The 21,309-nt window shown below is 40.0% G+C and overlaps 1 protein-coding gene across 2 annotated transcripts in view; it reads left to right on the forward strand.

Moving 5' to 3' along the window:
- Positions 1 to 51: 51 nt before the first annotated feature.
- MCCC2 (methylcrotonyl-CoA carboxylase subunit 2) overlaps positions 52 to 21,309 on the forward strand; it is a 44,641-nt gene continuing 23,383 nt past the window's right edge. The window contains exons 1-7 of one of the 2 annotated variants that reach the window (XM_063295495.1): positions 52 to 261; positions 5,933 to 5,999; positions 6,612 to 6,696; positions 8,401 to 8,502; positions 9,595 to 9,722; positions 15,827 to 15,939; positions 19,642 to 19,755. In XM_063295495.1, the coding sequence (XP_063151565.1) occupies positions 121 to 261; positions 5,933 to 5,999; positions 6,612 to 6,696; positions 8,401 to 8,502; positions 9,595 to 9,722; positions 15,827 to 15,939; positions 19,642 to 19,755 (750 nt within the window). In that variant the 5' untranslated portion in view covers positions 52 to 120. Of the gene's footprint in view, positions 262 to 3,074; positions 3,096 to 5,932; positions 6,000 to 6,611; positions 6,697 to 8,400; positions 8,503 to 9,594; positions 9,723 to 15,826; positions 15,940 to 19,641; positions 19,756 to 21,309 lie in introns of those variants that run through there. The other variant, XM_063295496.1, reaches the window with a different exon arrangement.

A 21,309-nucleotide genomic window follows, 5' to 3' on the forward strand; every position in this document is an offset into this window, starting at 1 on the left:
GCCGTTCTCTTGTCCGCGTCTCGCCGCCGCCTTCCATTGGCTCTGGCGCGGGAGGGGCTGCGTGCTTAGTTCCAGCCCCGGGAAGTCGTGCCTTTGGCGCCCCCGGAGCCCCCGGCAGCAATGTTACCGGGCCTAAAATGCCGCCTGCGCTTGCACTTTGGCTGTTCGCGGGCGGCTGCCGCGGTTCTCCGCCGTGCTTATCACGGGGACAAGGTGGCCACTGTGGGTTCGCAGCCCGACGTCTCCTCCCCAGTCTATCAGGTAGGCCAAGGGAGAGGAGCGCGGTGAAAACTTCCAGCATGTTGTTGCTGGAGATTATCCACTGCAGGCTTTGGGTGGGCTTCGAGCCCTTTTTTTTTCTTTTGGCTAAGAAAGAGCTCTGCTTTCATTTTGGGCCGCTGCATAATAGACATAAGCCCACAGAAGAACGGTAAAGCGAAATCTGAACCAAAGTTGGGCAGATCTTCCCGTGCCAAATTTTTAGAGAGCGGGTAGCCTTTGGAAGGCAATGGCAATTTTAAGGACCACCGACTTGCTGATCTAGTCTTAAAGCATCTGTCCTCTGCTCTCATTCCTTAGTCAACTCAACCATGCCGTTTTCTTGGACTGGAATGGAAGGCCAGTTGTTAGGGATACTGGAGCACACCCTGCCCTGGGCAGGAGGCTGGACCTGACTACCCCTGAATTCCGTTCCGTTCTGTGATTTCTGTTAACACCAAAAAACATTGACAAGAAAGTCCCTTGGAAGACTGGAGCAGCTATATTTCTCAGTACTTTGTTCTTCTCATTTAAGGCAGCATTGCCTCCAGAAATATCTCCAGTCCTCAACCTAGCTTAAAAGATTCTTTTCAGTCTCTTTTTCTCCATCAGCATTGCCATAGGCAGGCAACTATCAATGCATCAAACAAAACCAAAAAGGAAGTTCTAGGCTACTGTTGCTACAATAGATGATGGTGATGCTGCTTTTGCTTTGAAAAAAAAAAGGACATAGGTTCATAATTCAGTTTTGGCTTTAGCAAGCAATCCATTTTATCTAGAACAAAGTAGATTTTTGGCCTCCAGCCACTGGGTTGCCTTAAATGCACATACTTTGCTGTGAGTCCCACCTACTCAACAAACTGTTCTGTGCTGCCTAAATTAACCCAGTTCCAACCCAAATTCTGCTATATAGTGTTTATATTAGAGATTAAGGATCTTGCACCTTATACAAAGTAGGCTTTAATTCAGGTTTCTCAGGATTTTGTTTTGTTTTGGAGTCTTCAAGTCAGTTTTTGACACCTCTTGACTGCCTGGACAAGTCCCTGCAGTTTTCTTGGCAAGGTTTTTCAGAAGTGATTTACCATTGCCTCCTCCTTAGGGCTGAGAGAGAGGGATTGGCCCAAGGTCACCAGCTGGCTTTGTGCCTAAGGCAGGACTAAAACTCACAGTCTCCAGTTTCTAGCCCAGTGCCTTAACCACTACACCAGACTGGCTCTCCAGTTTTTTTCTACTGAGGAAAAAAAAACATTTTTTCCTTTAGACTTCAGAATTTTCTCTTCTGTGAAAAAATAAATGATGTGTGATATATATGTTTTACATGGTTAGTTTGCCCTGTCTTGGGATCAATCCAAAATGTTTTAATCTTTAGAATTTCTTTGAATGGGTCCTACTTGTGAGTGGATGTGCTGAAGGTTGTGTGCCTTGTTCCCCATGGTAGAACCTGCAGCCTAATGGCTGAAGACCATACCTAGCCTTCTGGGGAGCACATGGTTGTCAAGCTAAAGACAGGAGAGGTGCATAGAGGGCTTTGTGGCTGTGGCGATTGGATTGTCTGGAAGTCTGTGTTAGAGAATGGGAAAGCTTCCGATCCTTCCTGAAATGGGCCCTCTTGTGAAAATAGTTGGCAAATTCTGTAGGATCTGACTGTAAGTGTGGTCTGATTCTTAGTCTTTAAAATGGTTATGAAGATTTTTGAAAGGGATCAAGTTGACCTACTGTATCTAACAATGCTTATTAAACAAATCTGTACTGACCTTGTTTAAACCAATCTAAATGACTCCATCTGTATATCATTCAGGAAGTTAGGTGGCCCCATTTGTTAAATGTTGCAAATTTACAGCACTTAGAAGAATGTGCCAACATGAAAATTCTCAGTGCAGACTTCAAGAAGGTGCAGGAAAAAGATTATGTTTGCCTTATTTGCCCTTCGTTGTTTGTCCTTCTCTGCAAATTTAATAAGAGAGGGTGAAAGATAAACTTCTGAGACAGAATAGATATGAATGTGATTTGTTGGGACAGTAAGTGTATATTTAATTTCTGAAATTCCAAGACGTAGTATTGAATACACAGAACTTGCAGCAGATTTCCAGCATATGTTCTTTCTATGTGATTAATAATTAAATTGTTAACACTCAGTTTCTCTAAAATTGTCAGACTGAAATAGAAGCAGTTATTTGCTGTGACCATGTAACATTAAGATACATTTGTTTTAAGAATCCAGTTATTTCATATGATTCATTAAATCTTAAGATCTAGTTATATATAATGTTCAATCATGTTTGGCCATTGCACAAATGAGTTTGAATTTAATTATTCAAGTTCTCTCAGTAATGTTTGGTTTTGGGTAGATCATTGTTTACTGTTGCATCCAAACTGGCAAGCTGGTTTGCTTTTCAGACTATGATTTCAGTTCTGGTTTGTAATTTGCCAAGTTGAATGTAGTAACCTATCGTGCTTTGCTGATTCAGATGTAAAGTAGGGAGTTGGACACATGAAGGAAGGGCCAGAATTTGTGCAACTGAAGTTTGCTTGTACAGTCTTCTATCAAATAAGTTTTGTATCTCTGCACTTGTGTTTCTTCCAAACAGACATCTTTAACTCTACTGTATATAGAATGCTGAGAGCCAATTTGGTGTAGTGGTTAAGGCATCTGGCTAGAAACCGGGAGACTGTGAGTTCTAGTCCCACCTTAGTACAAAACCAACTGGGTGACTTTGGACCAGTCCCTCTCTGTCAGCCCTAGGAAGGAGGCAATGTCAAACCACTCTGAAATACCTTACCAAGAAAACTGCAGGGACTTGTCCAGTAAGTCACCAGGAGTCAAAAACTGGATGTATGTATGTAAAGCTACTTTTGAGATTGTTGGGATTTTTTAAAATGCTAAAAAAAACCCAAATACTCAAATCTGTTTTTACTTGTTCAAGGACTTGAATATGAGTAGCCCTTTGGATCCTGATTACAATACATAAGCCTGACAATAGCCTGTGATTTTTTTAATATGCTAGGATAAAGTTATGATTTTTATTTGGCTGTGCAAAATATAGCCTCAAACTCATTATTCAATATGTTATTGCATACAATATTTCTTTCCTGATCCTGATTTTGGTTTACTCATGAACAAAAGTTTTATTTATATACATATGGATATAGCAGTGTGTTGTTTGCACTGCTAGAGGCTAAGTCAGAGATAAAATATTCTATCCACCTATCAACCAAATATGATTTAATACATTATAGTTTTCTTCTAAGATATTCAAAAAATACTTGCTTTCAACATTTTGGGATGATTGTGTAAAGAAGAACCATGTGTCTTCCTGAGATTTATCTCAGGGAAGGTGGTAAAACCCAGAGGCCCATAATCTCTTACATAGCCATTGTGAAAATGTGTTTAGAAAATAGGATCGTTTAATTAAGAATTTATCCCTGAATTGTGCAGGTGTTCTTTCATTTAGCCTATCATACTTGAAGTGTCACTTGTCTTACCTATATTATTCTCTTTATTTCTCTGTTTGTAAGAATGTTTGATGATTAAGCTTCAGATTAAATGTAAGATGTAAGTTATTTCTTCGGAATATTGCATTAAATTTCTGCAGTGTCATTATTGTTGATACGTAACAGCATATTAGCCTGACTTGGTATTATGAAAAGTGTGGAAATGACTAACGAAGACTTTCCTGTGAGGAATGGCTACAACATATGGGGAGTTTTGGGCCAGAGATAAGGCAATTGAAGGAGGACTTAGGAAATGGAGAAAGCAGTTAAGAAAGAGCTTTTATTTTTACAGTGCTCTCTCTTATAATAATTTTATTAAAGTTTTTAAAAAGGAAGATAAAAACTAATACAAACTAATATAAAAGAAAAAAGAAAAAGAAATCAAAGAGAAAGCTAAAAGTGCAAGAAAGGAAAAATAGTAAAAGAAAAATAGAAAAGAAAGAAAAAAGATACAAAGATTCCAATTCTCTTTATGGCATTTGTAAGTACGATTATAAATTTATAAATCTCTTTCTCTAAAATTAAAAGATGTCTCTCTTCTTTCTATAATGTACCCTGTCTAATCATCAAAACCATAAATCGTAAGTTCATTTTTTTTGTTTCTTTGAAATTATGGATTATAAGATAGAGATGGCAGTTAAAGTAGAAATACAAATGACAAGCCAAGATAATGATCTGGATAACAACTTCTTGATGGATTTACAAGAGAGTTGCTAAAGCCTTGAAGCAACTTCAGAGCTGGGAGAAAAGAAGGAAGATCAAAACCTACAACAGCATTTGAATGGATTAAAGACTAAGATTGTTAGAAGCAAAAGCAAGAAATTTAAAGCCGATTTGTTTGACCAGGGTTAAAGCAAGATATAATTTGATAAAGTTCTGGAACCTCTTTACGGACTTTTTGTTGACAACTGGACTGAAATGTTAATGATTTATGGATTTGCGAATGGATAGGGGATGGGCTATGAGAAGAAGAGAAATATTCATGTAGCCTTATAAGGGGGGAAGAAATATTAAGTTTGCCTGTACGGTTGTGTTGAAGATTGGAAGTTGCTTCTTTAATTGTTTTTCTTTTTTCTTTAATCCCTTTTTCTTTCTCTCTTTCTTCCTTTTTCTTTTAATTTTCTCTCTCTCTTCTGAATTCGGTTTGTATTATCTTTTATTATTTTTAAATATTTCAATAAAAACTGTTAAAAAAATTCCTGGAACCCTGATCAAGGGGCAAAACTCTAGTGATAGAAAATTGGCTGCATTTGAATGAACTTTTTTTTTTTTGTTCTTAGTCTCTCATGGAACCCCATTAAATTCTGATAGAAACCTATGGTTCTGCAGAACATAGTTTGAAAACCCAATGTAGGATGTAAACTGGGATGAACTGGAAAGGAGGAAGGAAGAGAAGGCGGAAGACAGAGCAATCACATAGATTCTCACAAGGAACAAGAAACAACCAAACAGTGATGCTAACATGGGAACCAGACCCTGCAACAACCTAGAAGTCTACTTTGCCTCTATATCGGCAACACAATCACTGGTCCCAACAACTTCTTACACAAGATTAGAAGCTCTTCCTCTATGTGATATATGTCACATATGCCAGCAATGCCCCTCTGGATTCTGTGTAAGACAAACAGGCCAAACTTTGTGCAGAAGAATTAATGGACATAAGTTTGACATCAGGACTCAAAACAAATAACATCTGAGCATTTCATCCTTCCAGGATACTCCATTACAGATCTCAAAGTAGCCATCCTGGAAAAAATAAACTTCGCCAGCACAGTTGAGCAAGAGATTGCTGAACTCACATACATCAAAAAGTTTCAGGTTATTTCTGAAGGTCTTAACAAACACAATAGATTTGTAACACACATTACAATTGTTAATTAATAGGCTTGCATCTGCGCTTCTGGACACTGAGGTTTCCTGGAGGCTTCAACGCTGGAAGTAAATTAGGATTCCCAGCCTAGGAAAATGTATAAAAAGGAAAAAAAAATGGAACTGCTATTTTAAATCCAATTCTAATTATTTAACAATTATGTCTGAGGAATAGATTTTGAAAATGTGGTTTATAAAAGTTAAATAATCTAAAAAGGACGGGAGGAAAGATTATGTCTTTAATTAACATTTTTCTAACTAACTTATATTGGAAAGTGTGCACATTTCAATGCTTTTGATTATTCCTCAACAGGAAAATTATGAGCGAATGAAAGCTTTAGTAACAGAGCTGAAAAGACAATCTGAAAAAATTAGATTAGGTATGTATGAATGCATTTTTTTTTCTTATTAGAGCATCTCATACTAGAGTCTGGTTGGTTGTTTTCTCAAATCTAATAGTGTTTAAGACAGTCTTTCCCAGCTTGTTGTCTCTTGGATATATTGAATTACAACTCCCATATTTCCCAGTCAGCAGTGCAACACATCTTTAGAGTACCATAGGAAAGCTATCTTAAAGTAATAATAGTATAATTTATAATGTGCCTGTGCTAGGGCTGCTACAGAAGATGTCTTTGTGTATCCATGTATGTTTAGGTACTTCCCTAATCCTTTTTCTCTCCAACTTCTTCACCGGAATTTCTTTCTACCCCTTGAGTCTCACAATTTAATGCTATTCAGTTGACGCTGACATACTTGAGGTTCCTTGCTGTGTTTTGCCAATAAACTCTTCCTATGTGAGAGGAGTGGTTTTGATTGCATTTGCACAAGCACAGGAAAGGTGGGATTGGTATTACAAGAGGTGAAATTATAGCATTAATTAAATAGAGAACAATATAACAATTATGTATATTACTTGTGAATGTCTACTTGTTAATGGTAAATGTTTATATATATGTGCAAGCATTTAAACAATCAAAGATCTTGAACAACAGGTGGTGGAGATAAGTCACGGAACCTGCACACATCAAGAGGAAAATTGTTACCTAGAGAGAGAATTGACAGACTTCTAGATCCTGGGTAGGTATTTGCTGTTTCATTATTACTGTGTTAAGATAAGATGCATAAATTTCCAGTTTTTCTGTTTTAACATTAAAGGATATCAAATTACCTAAGATGCTTATAGTTTTGGAATCAGTTAAAAATGTAAGGGTTGAGTCTGACTCTGACTCTGAGCAAGGGGAAATCGAAACTTATGTTAAACAGGTGAAGGGAATCGAAACCTATAGAGAGAGAAAAGAGGAAACCAAAACTGGGGATTACTCAGCAGAGCGGGAGAATCCTGAGCAGCTGATTGGTCCAGAACCAGGAGCAGGTACAAAGCCGCCAATCAGTGCAAAGGAGAGGCGAGCTGAAAAGTGCGCCAAGCAGAAAGAAGCCCAATTGGTCTCCGGGGAGAAAAGGCATGAAGGGAACAGGATAAAAAGGCGCCAGTGCAAGGAACCTGTCCTAACAACCAGGAAACACACTGAGACAATGAACTGGTTTCTAATATTTATTGCTAGTACTTAACAGGAATCCTAACAAACTGAAGAAGCGTGGGAAAAACCCAGACATATAACCCCCAAGGGTTAAGGCGGTCCCGATCTGTGTCTCTTTGAATGGCTGAACAATTCCTCAGTGCTACGCATGCGCTTGACAGTCTGGATGGGAGCCCCCTGCTTGCCATCCTTACTCATGACAGAACCAGCCGCTGGAGACAACTGTTCCACTGAGCTAACAGCTTCTTCAGTAGAAGTCGAACCAGAACTGTCTTCAGGAGCCTGCTCTGTAGCTGTCACGGAATCAGAGCCAGTGCTTTTCACCAATTTGGAACTGCATTCATTGCCTTGCTCCATCCCTTCACCTTGAGATTCAGTCGAGTCTTGTCTTGCCGCCTTGCCGTGCCTTCAAGCTGCGCCCTACCTCACTATTTCTGACAAGCCTTGCCTTACTATTCCAGCCGAGTCCAGTTGTGTCGTTCCAGCCAAGCCTTGCCTTGCCGTTTCGACTCAGCCTTGCCTTGCCGTTTCAGCCAAGTCTAATCTTGTCACTCCAGCCAAGCCTTCTCTTGCCATTCCAGTTGAGTCTTGCCTTGCCTCCATATCCAAGTCTTGCCTTGCCCCCCTGACGTGTCTTTCAGTCGAGCCTCGTCTTGTCATCTTGTGCTGTACTTCAGCCAAGTCCTGCTCTATCATCTTGTCACCAGCTTCTGCTGAGTCTCATGCTTCCTTCTTGCCACGTGCTGTAGCTACACCTTGCCTTGCTGCTTCATTGCGAGGATTAGCCAAGTTCTGCCTTGCTGTATTGCCACAAACTTCCTCCACATATTGCCTCGTGGCTTTAACGCAATATTTAGCCAATCCTTGTCTTGCAGCCTTACCTTGTTCTTCTCCACTGCCTGGTTGGGTTGATTGAACTGCATTTGTCTAATTGACAGACTTTATTTCAATGTAAATAGTTTTAATTGTAAATAAAGGATTTCTTCTAAAAACCTTCCAGGCTGTCTCCTTTTAGTCCAAACAGGACAAAAAATTATCATTTACTGTTAGTAGTAATGTGCCCAGTAGTCACTGTGAGCATTCCCCGGTCAGAATGGAAAGGTGGGCTAGAATTCCAAAATAAGTCAATGTTCTTTTGGAGTTAGGCTATTATACTGCAAGCTTAAACAGTCTATACCTGCTAATATTAATCAGGTGAGGATGCTTCATATGACTAACTTTCAAAATATTTCTCTCTTCTTAGATCTCCATTCCTGGAATTCTCCCAGTTTGCAGGTTATCAGCTGTATGGCAATGAAGAAGTGCCAGCAGGAGGCATCATTACAGGCATTGGGCGAGTGTCAGGGTGAGAGCTGCTACTGCTATATTGCTTGGGGTGTTTGTTGGTTTCATTTCTGCTTTTTACTATGGTATTTTAATTTGCCTTGCTTTCTAGTTTGAGTAATTGATATGCAAAAATATTGTATCAGCTTTTGTACATTGGCAGTTCTACTGAGCAAATAATTTGCACTGTTGACAAATAATCAAGCCTTTATTTGAGTTTCATGATTAGGCAGTTCAGTCCCTCCTTGTCCATGCTGCCTGTGGCTCTTAAAAATTGTAGTTCAGCAAGACATCTGGAAGGCCAAAAATCTTCATCCCTACATTAAACCATTGCTCCATATCAAACAAGAAAGAATGACTCAAAAAAGGCTCTTTTATTAATATATCTGAAGAAGTTGTAATTTAGTGTACAGATGACAGTCGGTGTCCTGTCTGATATTTTTCTTAAACTACAAGTCCTAATAGCTCAGCCAGCATGACCAATGGTGAAGGATGCTTGGAATAGTAGTCCAGTAACAGCAAAAATGTCCCAAAACCTCTGTCTTGGCTGTATTGGGTCTACATGAAATGGTGACAAAGAATTTTGTTGCTATTAGAACAAGCATAGTGTTAAAAAAATGATTTAATTAATTGAAATGATTCACGGTGGGACTTGTAGCCTTTGGAAGAGTAGGGATAGTTGTCATTCAGTGTTTTAGCTTTACAATATTCTTAGTCTTGTGGCTATGTCTGGAATTGTGAGTTGCTGTCTGACCAGATATGCTTCTCACTTTCTTCATATGGGCTATAGTAGAACCTTTTAAGGCAGTGACTGATGTCTTTCACATTTGAATGTTACAGTAGTATAATATGGATGATTCTTAAAGATTCTTCTAAGAAAAGTGGAGTCCTCTGCTTGCTATAATAGATGTAGAAAGCAGCATGGTGAAGACCTGTTTAACAATAGTAATATGGTATAATTTAACAGTTTAACAGTAGTAATAAGTATAATGGAATCTTTTACTAAATAAACTTGGAATTGCTAATGTAAGCTCATTTCAATGAAAGTTTCATTAATTTTAATGATCATAAAATTAATATTGTATATTCTCAACTACTAAAAACTGAATTTCAGAGTGGAGTGTTTGATTATTGCCAATGATGCAACTGTCAAAGGTGGAACCTATTACCCAATTACTGTAAAGAAGCATTTGCGTGCTCAAGAAATTGCAATGCAAAATCATCTCCCTTGTGTATACTTAGGTAAGTGCTAAGATTTCAGGTAGGTTTTATTTTGTAAGAGGCTACTGTTATGACACACAATGTCTACTGTAACCTATCTAGCAGTTTGGCTGTAAAGCTACAATGCTTTTTAATTCTGTGGCAGAATGTAATACACATTATCTTATCTTTGAGTTGGCAAAAACATGATTTATAATTAAGTGGAAACCAGTACAGGAAATTGGTTTGAACTGAGTTTGAAAAACTGGATTTGCAAGAATTGTGGTTTGTTGTAATGTCTGAATGGTCTGTCAATTTACATATAATGGCAAACCATAATTACAGCTTCACTTTGTCCTCCAAGAGGCTGATAGACTATGGGTGGTGGGAATCGATTTTTAAAGCCAAGTGCCCAGTCTTCTAAAAAAAGACAGAATAGTAACTATAAATTATAGAGTGTACATAGAACATAGATTGTTGGATAAGCACACCTAAACATTGACCACATTGCCTGGAGCTGAGTTAGAATCAGCATTTCTGGTTTGAAAGTTTAAACAGTGTCATTGAGTTCTAAACAACGCTTACTGTCTATCACTGTTTGGCATAATGCCTAAAATATGTATGTGTATCTTAACGGAGTGGCTGTGGATTAATGGCTCCTCGATTTCTGGGAAATTGTCATCTTTAATTCTGGATGGGGTTGCACTGCCCCAGACAGACCCGGTGCGTAACTTGGGGGTCCTCCTGGCCTCACGGCTCCTGCTCGAAGAGCAGGTGGCAGCCGTGGCTAGGAGGGCCTTTGTGCAACTTCATGTTGTGCGCCAGTTACGCCCCTTCCTGGAGTGAGAGTCCCTTCGAATGGTCACTCATGCCCTGGTTATCTCCCATATAGACTACTGCAATGCGCTATACATGGGGCTACCATTGAAGAGTATCCGGAAGCTACAGCTGGTGCAAAATGCAGCTGTGCAGGCAATCTTGGATTTTCCAAGATCAGCACACATCACTCCTTTGCTCTGCGAGCTGCATTGGTTGCCAGTATGCTTCGGGGTCCAATTCAAGGTGTTGGTTATCACCTTTAAAGCCCTGCATGGCATGGGTCCAGGTTACCTAAGGGACCGTCTCCTCCCCATCACATCAGCCCGTCCCACCCGGTCATGTAGAGAGGGCATGCTACGGCCCCCTCTGCAAGAGAATTCCATCTGGCGAGGTCCAGGAGCCGGGCCTTCTCTGCAATAGCACCTGCCCTTTGGAATATCCTTCCCCCGGAAGTGAGATTAGCTCCCTCCCTCCTGGACTTTAGGAAACAGCTAAAGACCTGGTTCTGTAATTATGCCTGGGGCGGGAGGGAGAGTAGCCATTTTTGGGGATGGTTAGTTTCTTAGAAGGACCCAGTTCTGCCTGCAAATCATAAAGAACTTTTAACCATCGAGGTTTTTATTATATTTGTGTTGTTGTTGTTGTTTATTCGTTTAGTCGCTTCCGACTCTTCGTGACTTCATGGACCAGCCCACGCCAGAGCTTCCTGTCGGTCGTCAACACCCCCAGCTCCCTCAGGGACGATTCCGTCACCTCTAGAATATCATCCATCCACCTTGCCCTTGGTCGGCCCCTCTTCCTTTTGCCTTCCACTCTCCCTAGCATCAGCATCTTCTCCAGGGTGTCCTGTCTTCTCATTATGTGGCCAAAGTATTTCAGTTTGGCCTTTAATATCATTCCCTCAAGTGAGCAGTCTGGCTTTATTTCCTGGAGGATGGACTGGTTTGATCTTCTTGCAGTCCAAGGCACTCTCAGAATTTTCCTCCAACACCACAGTTCAAAAGCATCGATCTTCCTTCTCTCAGCCTTCCTTATGGTCCAGCTCTCGCAGCCATATGTTACTACGGGGAATACCATTGCTTGAACTATGCGGACCTTTGTTGTCAGTGTGATGTCTCTGCTCTTAACTATTTTATCGAGATTTGTCATTGTTTATTATATTTACTCTATCTGTATTATAGGGCTTTATAGTTTTATATTTTTATCTATCTTTTATTGTACACCGCCCAGAGTCCCTTTTGGGAGATGGGCGGTGATAAATTTGATTCATAAATAAATAAAATAAATAAACTTCCAAAATATAACAAGGGTAGAATAAAGATCTTCAGCAAAGGATTGTTACCTTGTCGTGGTGCTGGAGCTTGAGCACCTCAATGATGCCATGAGCTAAACCGTGAAGGGCCACTCAAGATGGGAAGGTCATGACAGAGATCCCTGGGGAAGGTAATGGCAACCCACCCCAGTATTCTTGCCATGAAAACTAAATGGGTCGGTACAACCAGAGATATGTCGGTATACTATCGGAAGATGAGACCCCCAGGTTGGAAGATGGCCAAAATGCTACTGGGGAGGAACAGAGGATGAGTTCAACTAGCCCCAGACGTGATGACGCAGCTAGCTCAAAGCCGAAAGGACGGCTAGCGGCCGACGGTGCTGGTGGTGAACGGTGAATCCGATGTTCTAAGGATCAACTGTCCTAACAGCCAGGAACCATGCTGAGACAAGGAATAGGTCTCTAGTGTTTTATTACTGCTACATAACAGAGAATCCTAACAAACTGAAGAAGCATGGGAAAACCCAGACATATAAACCCCAAAGACTAAGGCGGGCCCGATCTGTGTCTCTTTGAATGGCCACCTAATTCCTCAGTACTACGCATGCGCTTTACAGCCTGGATGGGAGCCCCCTGCTCGCCATCCTCACTCATGACATCAACACACCATTGGAACCTGGAATGTAAGATCTACGAGCCAGGGCAAATTGGATGTGGTTATTGGTGAGATGTCAAGATTAAAGATAGACATTTTGGGCGTCAGTGAACTGAAATGGACTGGAATGGGCCACTTCACATCAAATGACCACCAGATCTACTACTGTGGACAAGAGGACCACAGAAGAAATGGAGTAGCCTTCGTAATTAATAGTAAAGTGGCTAAAGCAGTGCTTGGATACAATCCAAAAAACAATAGAATGATCTCAATTCGAATTCAGGGCAAGCCATCTAACATCACAGTGATCCAAATATACACCCCAACCACAGATGCTGAAGAAGCTGAAGTAGAGCAGTTCTGAGGATCTGCAGCACCTACTGGACAACACGCCTAAAAGAGATGTTATTTTCATCACGGGAGACTGGAATGCTAAGGTGGGCAGTCAAATGACACCTGGAATTACAGGTAAGCATGGCCTGGGAGAACAAAACGAAGCAGGACATAGGCTGATAGAATTTTGCCAAGACAACTCACTCTGCATAACAAACACTCTCTTCCAACAACCTAAGAGACGGCTTTATACATGGACTTCCCCAGATGGACAACACCAAAATCACATTGACTACATCCTTTGCAGCCAAAGGTGGCAGACGTCTATACAGTCAGTAAAAACAAGACCTGGAGCTGACTGTAGTTCCGATCACGAACTTCTTCTTGCACAATTTAGGATCAGACTAAAGAGATTAGGGAAGACCCACAGATCAGCTAGATATGAGCTCACTAATACTCCCAAGGAATATGCAGTGGAGGTGAAGAATCGATTTAAGGGACTGGACTTAGTAGATAGGGTCCCGGAAGAACTATGGACATAAGTTTGCAACATTGTTCAGGAGGCGACAACAAAATACATCCCAAAGAAAGAGAAAACCAAGAGGGCAAAATGGCTGTCTGCTGAGACACTAGAAGTAGCCCAAGAAAGAAGGAAAGCAAAAGGCAACAGTGATAGGGGGAGATATGCCCAATTAAATGCAAAATTCCAGAGGTTAGCCAGAAGAGATACGGAATTATTTTTATACAAGCAATGTGTGGAAGTGGAAGAAGACAATAGAAGAGGAAGGACAAGAGACCTCTTCCAGAAAATTAGAAACATCGGAGGTAAATTCCAGGCAAAAATGGGTACGATCAAAAACAAAGATGGCAATGACCTAAGAGAAGAAGAAGAGATCAAGAAAAGGTGGCAAGAATATACAGAAGAGCTGTATAGGAAGGATAACAATATCGGGGATAGCTTTGACGGTGTGGTCAGTGAGCTAGAGCCAGACATCCTGAAGAGTGAGGTTGAATGGGCCTTAAGAAGCATTGCTAATAACAAGGCAGCAGGAGACACCGGCATCCCAGCTGAACTGTTCAAAATCTTGCAAGATGATGCTGTCAAGGTAATGCATGCTATATGCCAGCAAATTTGGAAAACACAAGAATGGCCATCAGATTGGAAAAAATCAACTTATATCCCCATACCAAAAAAGGGAAACACTAAAGAACGTTCAAACTATCGAACAGTGGCACTAATTTCACATGCCAGTAAGGTGATGCTCAAGATCCTGCAAGGTAGACTTCAGCAATTCATGGAGCGAGAATTGCCAGATGTACAAGCTGGGTTTAGAAAAGGCAGAGGAACTAGGGACCAAATTGCCAATACCCGCTGGATAATGGAAAAAGCCAGGGAATTTCAGAAAAACATCTATTTCTGTTTTATTGACTATTCTAAAGCCTTTGACAGTGTGGACCATAACAAATTGTGACAAGTTCTTAGTGGTATGGGGATACCAAGTCATCTTGTCTGCCTCCTGAAGAATCTGTGTAACGAAAGTAGCAACAGTAAGAACAGACCACGGAACAACGGACTGGTTTAAGCTTGGGAAAGGAGTACGGCAGGGCTGTATACTCTCACCTTACCTATTCAACTTGTACGCAGAACACATCATGCGACATGCTAGGCTTGAGGAATCCAAGGCTGGAGTTAAAATAGCTGGAGGAAACATTAACAATCTCAGATATGCAGATGATACCATTTTGATGGCTGAAAGCGAAGAGGAACTGAGGAGCCTTATGATGAAGGTGAAAGAAGAAAGTGCAAAAGCTGGCTTGCAGCTAAACCTCAAAAAAACCAAGATTATGGCAACCAGCTTGATTGATAACTGGCAAATAGATGGAGAAAATGTAGAAGCAGTGAAAGACTTTGTATTTCTAGGTGCGAAGATTACTGCAGATGCTGACTGCAGTCAGGAAATCAGAAGACGCTTAATCCTTGCGAGAAGAGCAATGACCAATCTCGATAAAATAGTAAAGAGCAGAGACATCACACTGACAACCAAGGTCCGCATAGTTAAAGCAATGGTGTTCTCCGTAGTAACATATGGCTGTGAGAGCTGGACCATAAGGAAGGCTGAGAGAAGGAAGATTGATGCTTTTGAATTGTGGTGTTGGAGGAAAATTCTGAGTGTGCCTCAGACTTCAAGAAGATCAAACCAGTCCATACTGCAGGAAATAAAGCCAGACTGCTCACTTGAGGGAATGATATTAAAGGCAAAACTGAAATACTTTGGCCACATCATGAGAAGACAGGACACCCTGGAGAAGATGCTGATGCTAGGGAGAGTGGAAGGCAAAAGGAAGAGGGGCTGACCAAGGGCAAGATGGATGGATGATATTCTAGATGTGATGGACTTGTCCCTGGGGGAGCTGGGGGTGTTGACGACCGACAAGAAGCTCTGGTGTGGGCTGGTCCATGAAGTCACGAAGAGTTGGAAGCGACTAAACGAATAAACAACAAAGAATAAAGATGCAGAAGTTGGATTTAGTATATACTGTATTATAGGTTGTGGAACAGTGGGACACATTACAGTGGACAAGAGGCATGAAATATCTCCACTGTAATAGTATCTATTAACTGTGTTTCAGTGTTTTGTTTCATTGTTCAGCAGAAAATGGCAGTCACATTTAATGAGGAGATCAAAGGAATGGCCTTAAGCAATCCATGATCACATTAAAACTACCTAGCTTTTCCTTCTCAGGCCTTGGGATCTTCTCTCTTTGTCTTTCCTTTGTAGGATTTGGTTGGAGGTGGCTTAGATAAAGGATTCTGGATTGGAGGTGAGGAGGTCCCTTCATCCAAGTAACTGCCATGTGACAGCTCCAGTTTGCATTGTAGCAATGACAGTGGCACATTATGAATTTTGCGTAGAGAAATAATCTGCTTTCTAATTTCCTTCTCCAGACCTATCTGTGTTATTGCTTCCTCTAAGGACTCTCTGCCGTCCTCAAAGGGAGCAATACTTTTAAATAAGGCTTAACTAATATTCCGATTATTAATGCTCAATTTTTATTTGAATTTAGTTGATTCCGGAGGTGCCAACTTGCCTCGCCAGGCAGAAGTGTTTCCTGATCGAGATCACTTTGGTAGGATTTTTTATAACCAAGCAGTCATGTCCTCCCAAAGAATTCCTCAGGTAATTTTATTTAACAACAAAAGCAGGAAAGTATTAGTGGCAAATACGTAGCTTATGAATACTATTGGAAAGCATGTGGATCAGTTGGAATTGAGAAGTGTGTAAATGTGTGCAAATAGTCATCTGTGTTGTGAGACTACAAAGTTACGATTTCTGGTGTCTTGAGAAGTGAACTATTTGTCAAGAATTCTTGATTCTTTGAACTTTCGCCTTAAATTGATAACAGGTAGTTCTCATTTAGTGACCACAAAATGGCAACTTACTCATCAAGTTAAGTGCTCACTAAATGAAACCAATCCTGTGCTTATAATCTTACTTCAGCTTTCCTTTCAGCTTTCCTTTACAGACCTGCAAAGGTCATAAATGTGAGGATTGGTCACAAAGTTATTTTTTCATCACTGTTGTAACTGCAAATGGTCGCTAAATGAAGCAATCGCTAAATGAGAACTACCTGTAACGTTTATTACTTTGGAATGCCTCCCACTCTTTTATTGGTAATTTTGTGCCCTGATACCCTTTTCTAACGGCGTTCCGTGAGTCATGCTGGCCACATGACCCGGAAGTGTCCCTAGGGACAACGCCGGCTCCAAGGCTTTGAAACGGAGATGAGCACCGCCCCCTAGAGTCGGACACGACTGGACTTTACGTCAAGGGAAACCTTTACCTTTACCTTTACTACCCTTTTCTAAGATTGTCAGAACAGAATTTAAGAAATTGAATAAACTGAACTGCAGACAATTTGTTAGGGAAAACCAAGTTATACCAGATAGAAAATTAGTTTAGTTTACAGGCAAAGATGTGTTAGTGATCTATGGTGGTGCAGCTTGTGTTGTTGCCTGAGCAAAATCTCAGGAAGATTAAAAAAAAATGGGAGAAGTGTACGATTCTTTCAGGTTGTTTTTTTCACCGTCACTTTTTATGATAATCCATCTGCTTTTTTTAATCTCAAAGAGACATTTTTATAACTTTCTCATGTTCCATGAACAGCAATATAACTTTTCAGAAAAAAATCCTATTTGGACAGCAGGTGATACTATGCTAAGCAGCAGGGACATGACAGCAGAAAGTAATTTGTGCTATTTTGATTTTTTTTCTATCGCTCAATCACTTTTTAATTCAAGCACTTGGGATAGTAATGCATGGCAAAGTGAATGAAGAGGGACAACAGAACCAGGAGTATCTACAGGTAGGGTAAAAAAAAAGTTAATATGGCAGCAGCAATTGCATAATTGAAGCCTGCCCCTTTTTTAAACTGCATCACAATGCATAAAAAGGGGGATTGTGTAGTTGTCATTTTGCCTTTTTTTACCTTCCCCCTGGGACAGAATAATAAATTGATCAATAACTTATTTCCCATTTTATCTGGGAAGGATCAGGTTAGCAAAAGTTAAACTAATGGAACAAACAGCCCCAGCTAAAGAAGAAACACAGATCTGAGTTGAGATCAGTAAATTAAGTTCTACTAGAAACAGCCAAAGATTGCAGGAAGAGATAATTAAAACTTGAATCTATATTTTGTCAGTTAGTAGAAGTAGTGAGGCACAGACACAAGTCATAGTAGAAAGAAAGGCCTGACAATCACTTTGGTTCTTTTTCTTCACTCGTTTTCCATCTCTGAAAAAGGTCAGAAGAATAGACAATGATCTTTCCATTTACGTGAGAGAAAAAGTAGAGGAAGTTCAGAAAGAAAAAGGTCCCACTGTGTGTTTTAGCTAGGCATTGTTTTGAAATAGTGACTAATCTACAGACAGCAGCAAACAAATGACTGTGAGTTGATTACTGAGATCAGGAAGAATGGGCATTTTTAAGAGGGAGATCAGGAGCAAAGTGAAGAGGGCTAAGCAAGCAATCCCAGCTCACTTGCTGAAACTTTATTTTTTTTTATTTCGTATGGCATAGCAGAGTGGGACGCGGTGGCGCTGCGGGTTAAACCGCTGAGCTGTCAATCGGAAGGTCGGCGGTTCGAAACCGCGCGGCGGGGTGAGCTCCCGTTGCTCGTCCCAGCTCCTGCACACCAAGCAGTTCGAAAACATGCAAATGTGAGTAGATTAATTGGTACCACTTCGGCGGGAAGATAACGGCGTTCCGTGAGTCATGCTGGCCACATGACCCGGAAGTGTCTATGACAACGCTGGCTCTAAGGCTTAGAAACGGAGATGAGCACCGCCCCCTAGAGTCGGACACGACTGGACTTTACGTCAAGGGAAACCTTTACCTTTACCTTATGGCATAGCAGAATGCAGCATTGTTGCATAAAAATCACAAAAACAATATATATAAGTGTATAAAATATAGGACATTGGGACAATAAATTATTTTGGCTGCTGGACCTTACAAGGATTTCCCAGCAAGAAGCAGCAGCATGAACAGTTGCTGAAACTGTCCCTCTGGCAGGCAGGAGTTGTGTTGGTTGAAGCAGAGGCACCCTCATTGTGACAGCCCACAGTGTACTTGTGACAGATTTGTGGAGGTGGAACTGCACTGGGCAGGAAGTTTGGCTCTGTGGTCTAAATCAGTGTTTTTCAAACTTGGCAGGTTTAAGTGTGTGGACTTAAACTTCCAGAATTCCCCCTAGTTGGCTGGGGAATTCTGGGACTTTAAATCCACACATCTTAAACTTGCCAAGTTTGAAAAACAGTGGTCTAAATTATCCCTTTCAGCTCTAAGATTTTGTGACACAAAAGAATGAAACATTGCCAGCTAATTTTCTGAACTAAGTATGAAATCAGTGAAGATCAGAGCTTGAAGATGTGTTCTTGTTACACATTTTGCCATTTGTTTTTCTCTTTATTGATATGTTAAACTCTGTTATATAGCAGATACACAATAAGAATGAAAAGCTCATTAAGAAGAAAGTGATTAGTATCAGTACATCTAAATGAATGAGGGTTGATTAAGCAGTCCAAGTGTGTAGGTAGAAGATATTGGAAACTTGTTTAAAAGTACATGAAAAGGACAAAAATGTTTGACCAAAAAAGAAATGACTAAGGTGGAAGAATTCAAGAGGTAGAGAGAGGCAGAATAATTCAGGATATACGAAACAGAAAAGAAACAAAAATATTTAGATTTAAACTGAACTTTTCATCCATGACTGAATTCTAAAGTGGCTTAGAAGAAGTCAAATTCAGTGCAACAATATGACCTAAGATGAGTGGCTGCTATGAAGAGACTGAAAGAATTGTAGTTCACAGTTGTATCTTTGTTGTTCCTTTCGTTAAAATTTTTCTTGCCTTTGGCAAAACTTCCCTGGCTAGTTTATTCTCTGTGCGTATTATTAGTTAAAGCAAAATATTGAAAAGTCATAAAATATGCAATACTTCACAGTGCTGCTTTCCTGCAGTTAAAGATGATTTCCAAAGAAACTTGGAGCTAAAAAGCTTGTTGATAAATTCATTATGAAGTTTCAGAAATGATCACAGAATGGGAATCTGAGATGCTCAAATGCATTTCAGCTGATGCTGGTTGCTGGTTCTTGATTCTGAGGTAGGGACTCCACAGTCTTGTTCTAGCTGAAGGTTGAGGCTACCCTATTTATACAATGGAGTTAAACCAGGAGAACTATTGCTTTCCAGAGTAGTCAGTTTTGGTTTGTATATCAGAGGGAAGAATTACATTTGTTATACGTTAGGTTCTTAGACTGAAAACAGAAGGTGATAAGTCCATCTGATTTCTTATAAACCACCTTTTTATTTGTTTTTTCAGATTGCAGTGGTTATGGGCTCATGCACAGCTGGAGGAGCCTATGTCCCAGCAATGGCTGATGAAAGTATAATAGTTGGCAAGCAGGGAACAATATTTTTGGGTGGACCTCCATTGGTGAGTGAAGTATTTTCAAAGAATTATTGAAGGCTTCCTTTATAAAAATCAATACATGTATATAACTGTATTGAAGTTTTCAATGTAACAACTAGGTGTTGCAAAAATAAACATTTTGTTAAATACCAAAATGTTTAATATACTACAGATTCTGTGGCTGCTTAACCATGTGATGCATCTGGCTGATCCAGTAAAACTAACCAAGGTCAGACCAGGTAACTACCTGGATGGGAGACATCCAAGAAATCCCAGGACTGAAAACTAGGCTGGGAAATTAAAGAATCCTAGAAGAAGACAGTGACAAACCACTTCCCTATTGTTTTGTGAAAAGTATACGGAGGTGTCCACGAAGTTACTAAATGCTGAACGTAATTGGAAGGCATCATTATTTTTACCTGCGTTCTCTAAGCTATTTCAGTAGCAGGGCTGGGCTGACAAAAACAAATCTGCTTTTCTTTTTTTGACAGCTACTACTGATTCAGATGTCTTCTGCAGTTCTTATAAATGGGGAAAAAATCCTGGTGGATTTTATAATAGGCAAAGACGATGCAAACATGTACTATCCAAGGAATCATAGACAAGCTGCTATTTAACTGAACATAAATTTGCCATTTAAGTGATCTGCATGAGATACTGCTACTTATAGAGTGTCATTTTTACTTAAAAACGTATCAGATAACAAATAGGGGAAAAATCTCGGTGTCAGACCCTGCAGGGATTGTTGCCAGTCAGAGGTGACAGCACTAGCCCATATAAATCGCAGATAAGTAATTATTTTTGTCCTTCACATTTGTTTGACCAATTAATACTTTTTGCCATTCTAAAATAATGTGAAACTCTTTTTCAAAAATACAGTTAAGTACTTCTTAATAATTATCTCACTTTAAAGATAAACCTATATTTCTAGATGGGGGGGAACACCATTAAAATATATTTGAATGACATTTTTGCCACAGCATGTTGGCAGCAGTTAAAACATGCACTTTGCATTGCTTGTCTTGCAAAAATAGTTGCTTGATGTGGAAAGTGTTTTCCTGTGCCAGGGATAGTTTTCTGGTACAAAGTAATCAGCAAAAGCAGACGTAGAAAATCGATAACAATTCTTGGATGATGAAGCTCTATAATTTAGCACTTAATTAATTCGTTATTTAATTTCCTGTTGAATTTTAGGCACTCATTATGTCACTTTAGAAAAATGGAAAAGAACCAGAACTTACTGATTAATTGTGAGCATTTTTTCAGAATCAAGGGCTTTTTCATGTGGGGATGCTGTCAACTTGAACAATAATGGAAAATAAGGACAAGCAGCTAGTAACAGTAATTGCATTTATGTCCTCTTTTCCTCTGGGAACTCAAGGTGACATTCTTAGACTTAGGTATATGGATGGATGGATATGATAGATAGATAGATAGATAGATAGATAGATAGATAGATAGATAGATAGATACCAATAGAAGAGAATATGTGTAGCTCAGGGTTGAACTGTGGAGTCCTTGCTGATCTCTGAGCTTGGTTGTTTGCTCTCAGACATTTCATTCATTCATTCACCTGAC

The sequence above is a fragment of the Candoia aspera genome, chromosome 2 (assembly GCF_035149785.1).
Source record: "Candoia aspera isolate rCanAsp1 chromosome 2, rCanAsp1.hap2, whole genome shotgun sequence".
NCBI classification, from domain to species: Eukaryota; Metazoa; Chordata; class Lepidosauria; order Squamata; family Boidae; genus Candoia; species Candoia aspera.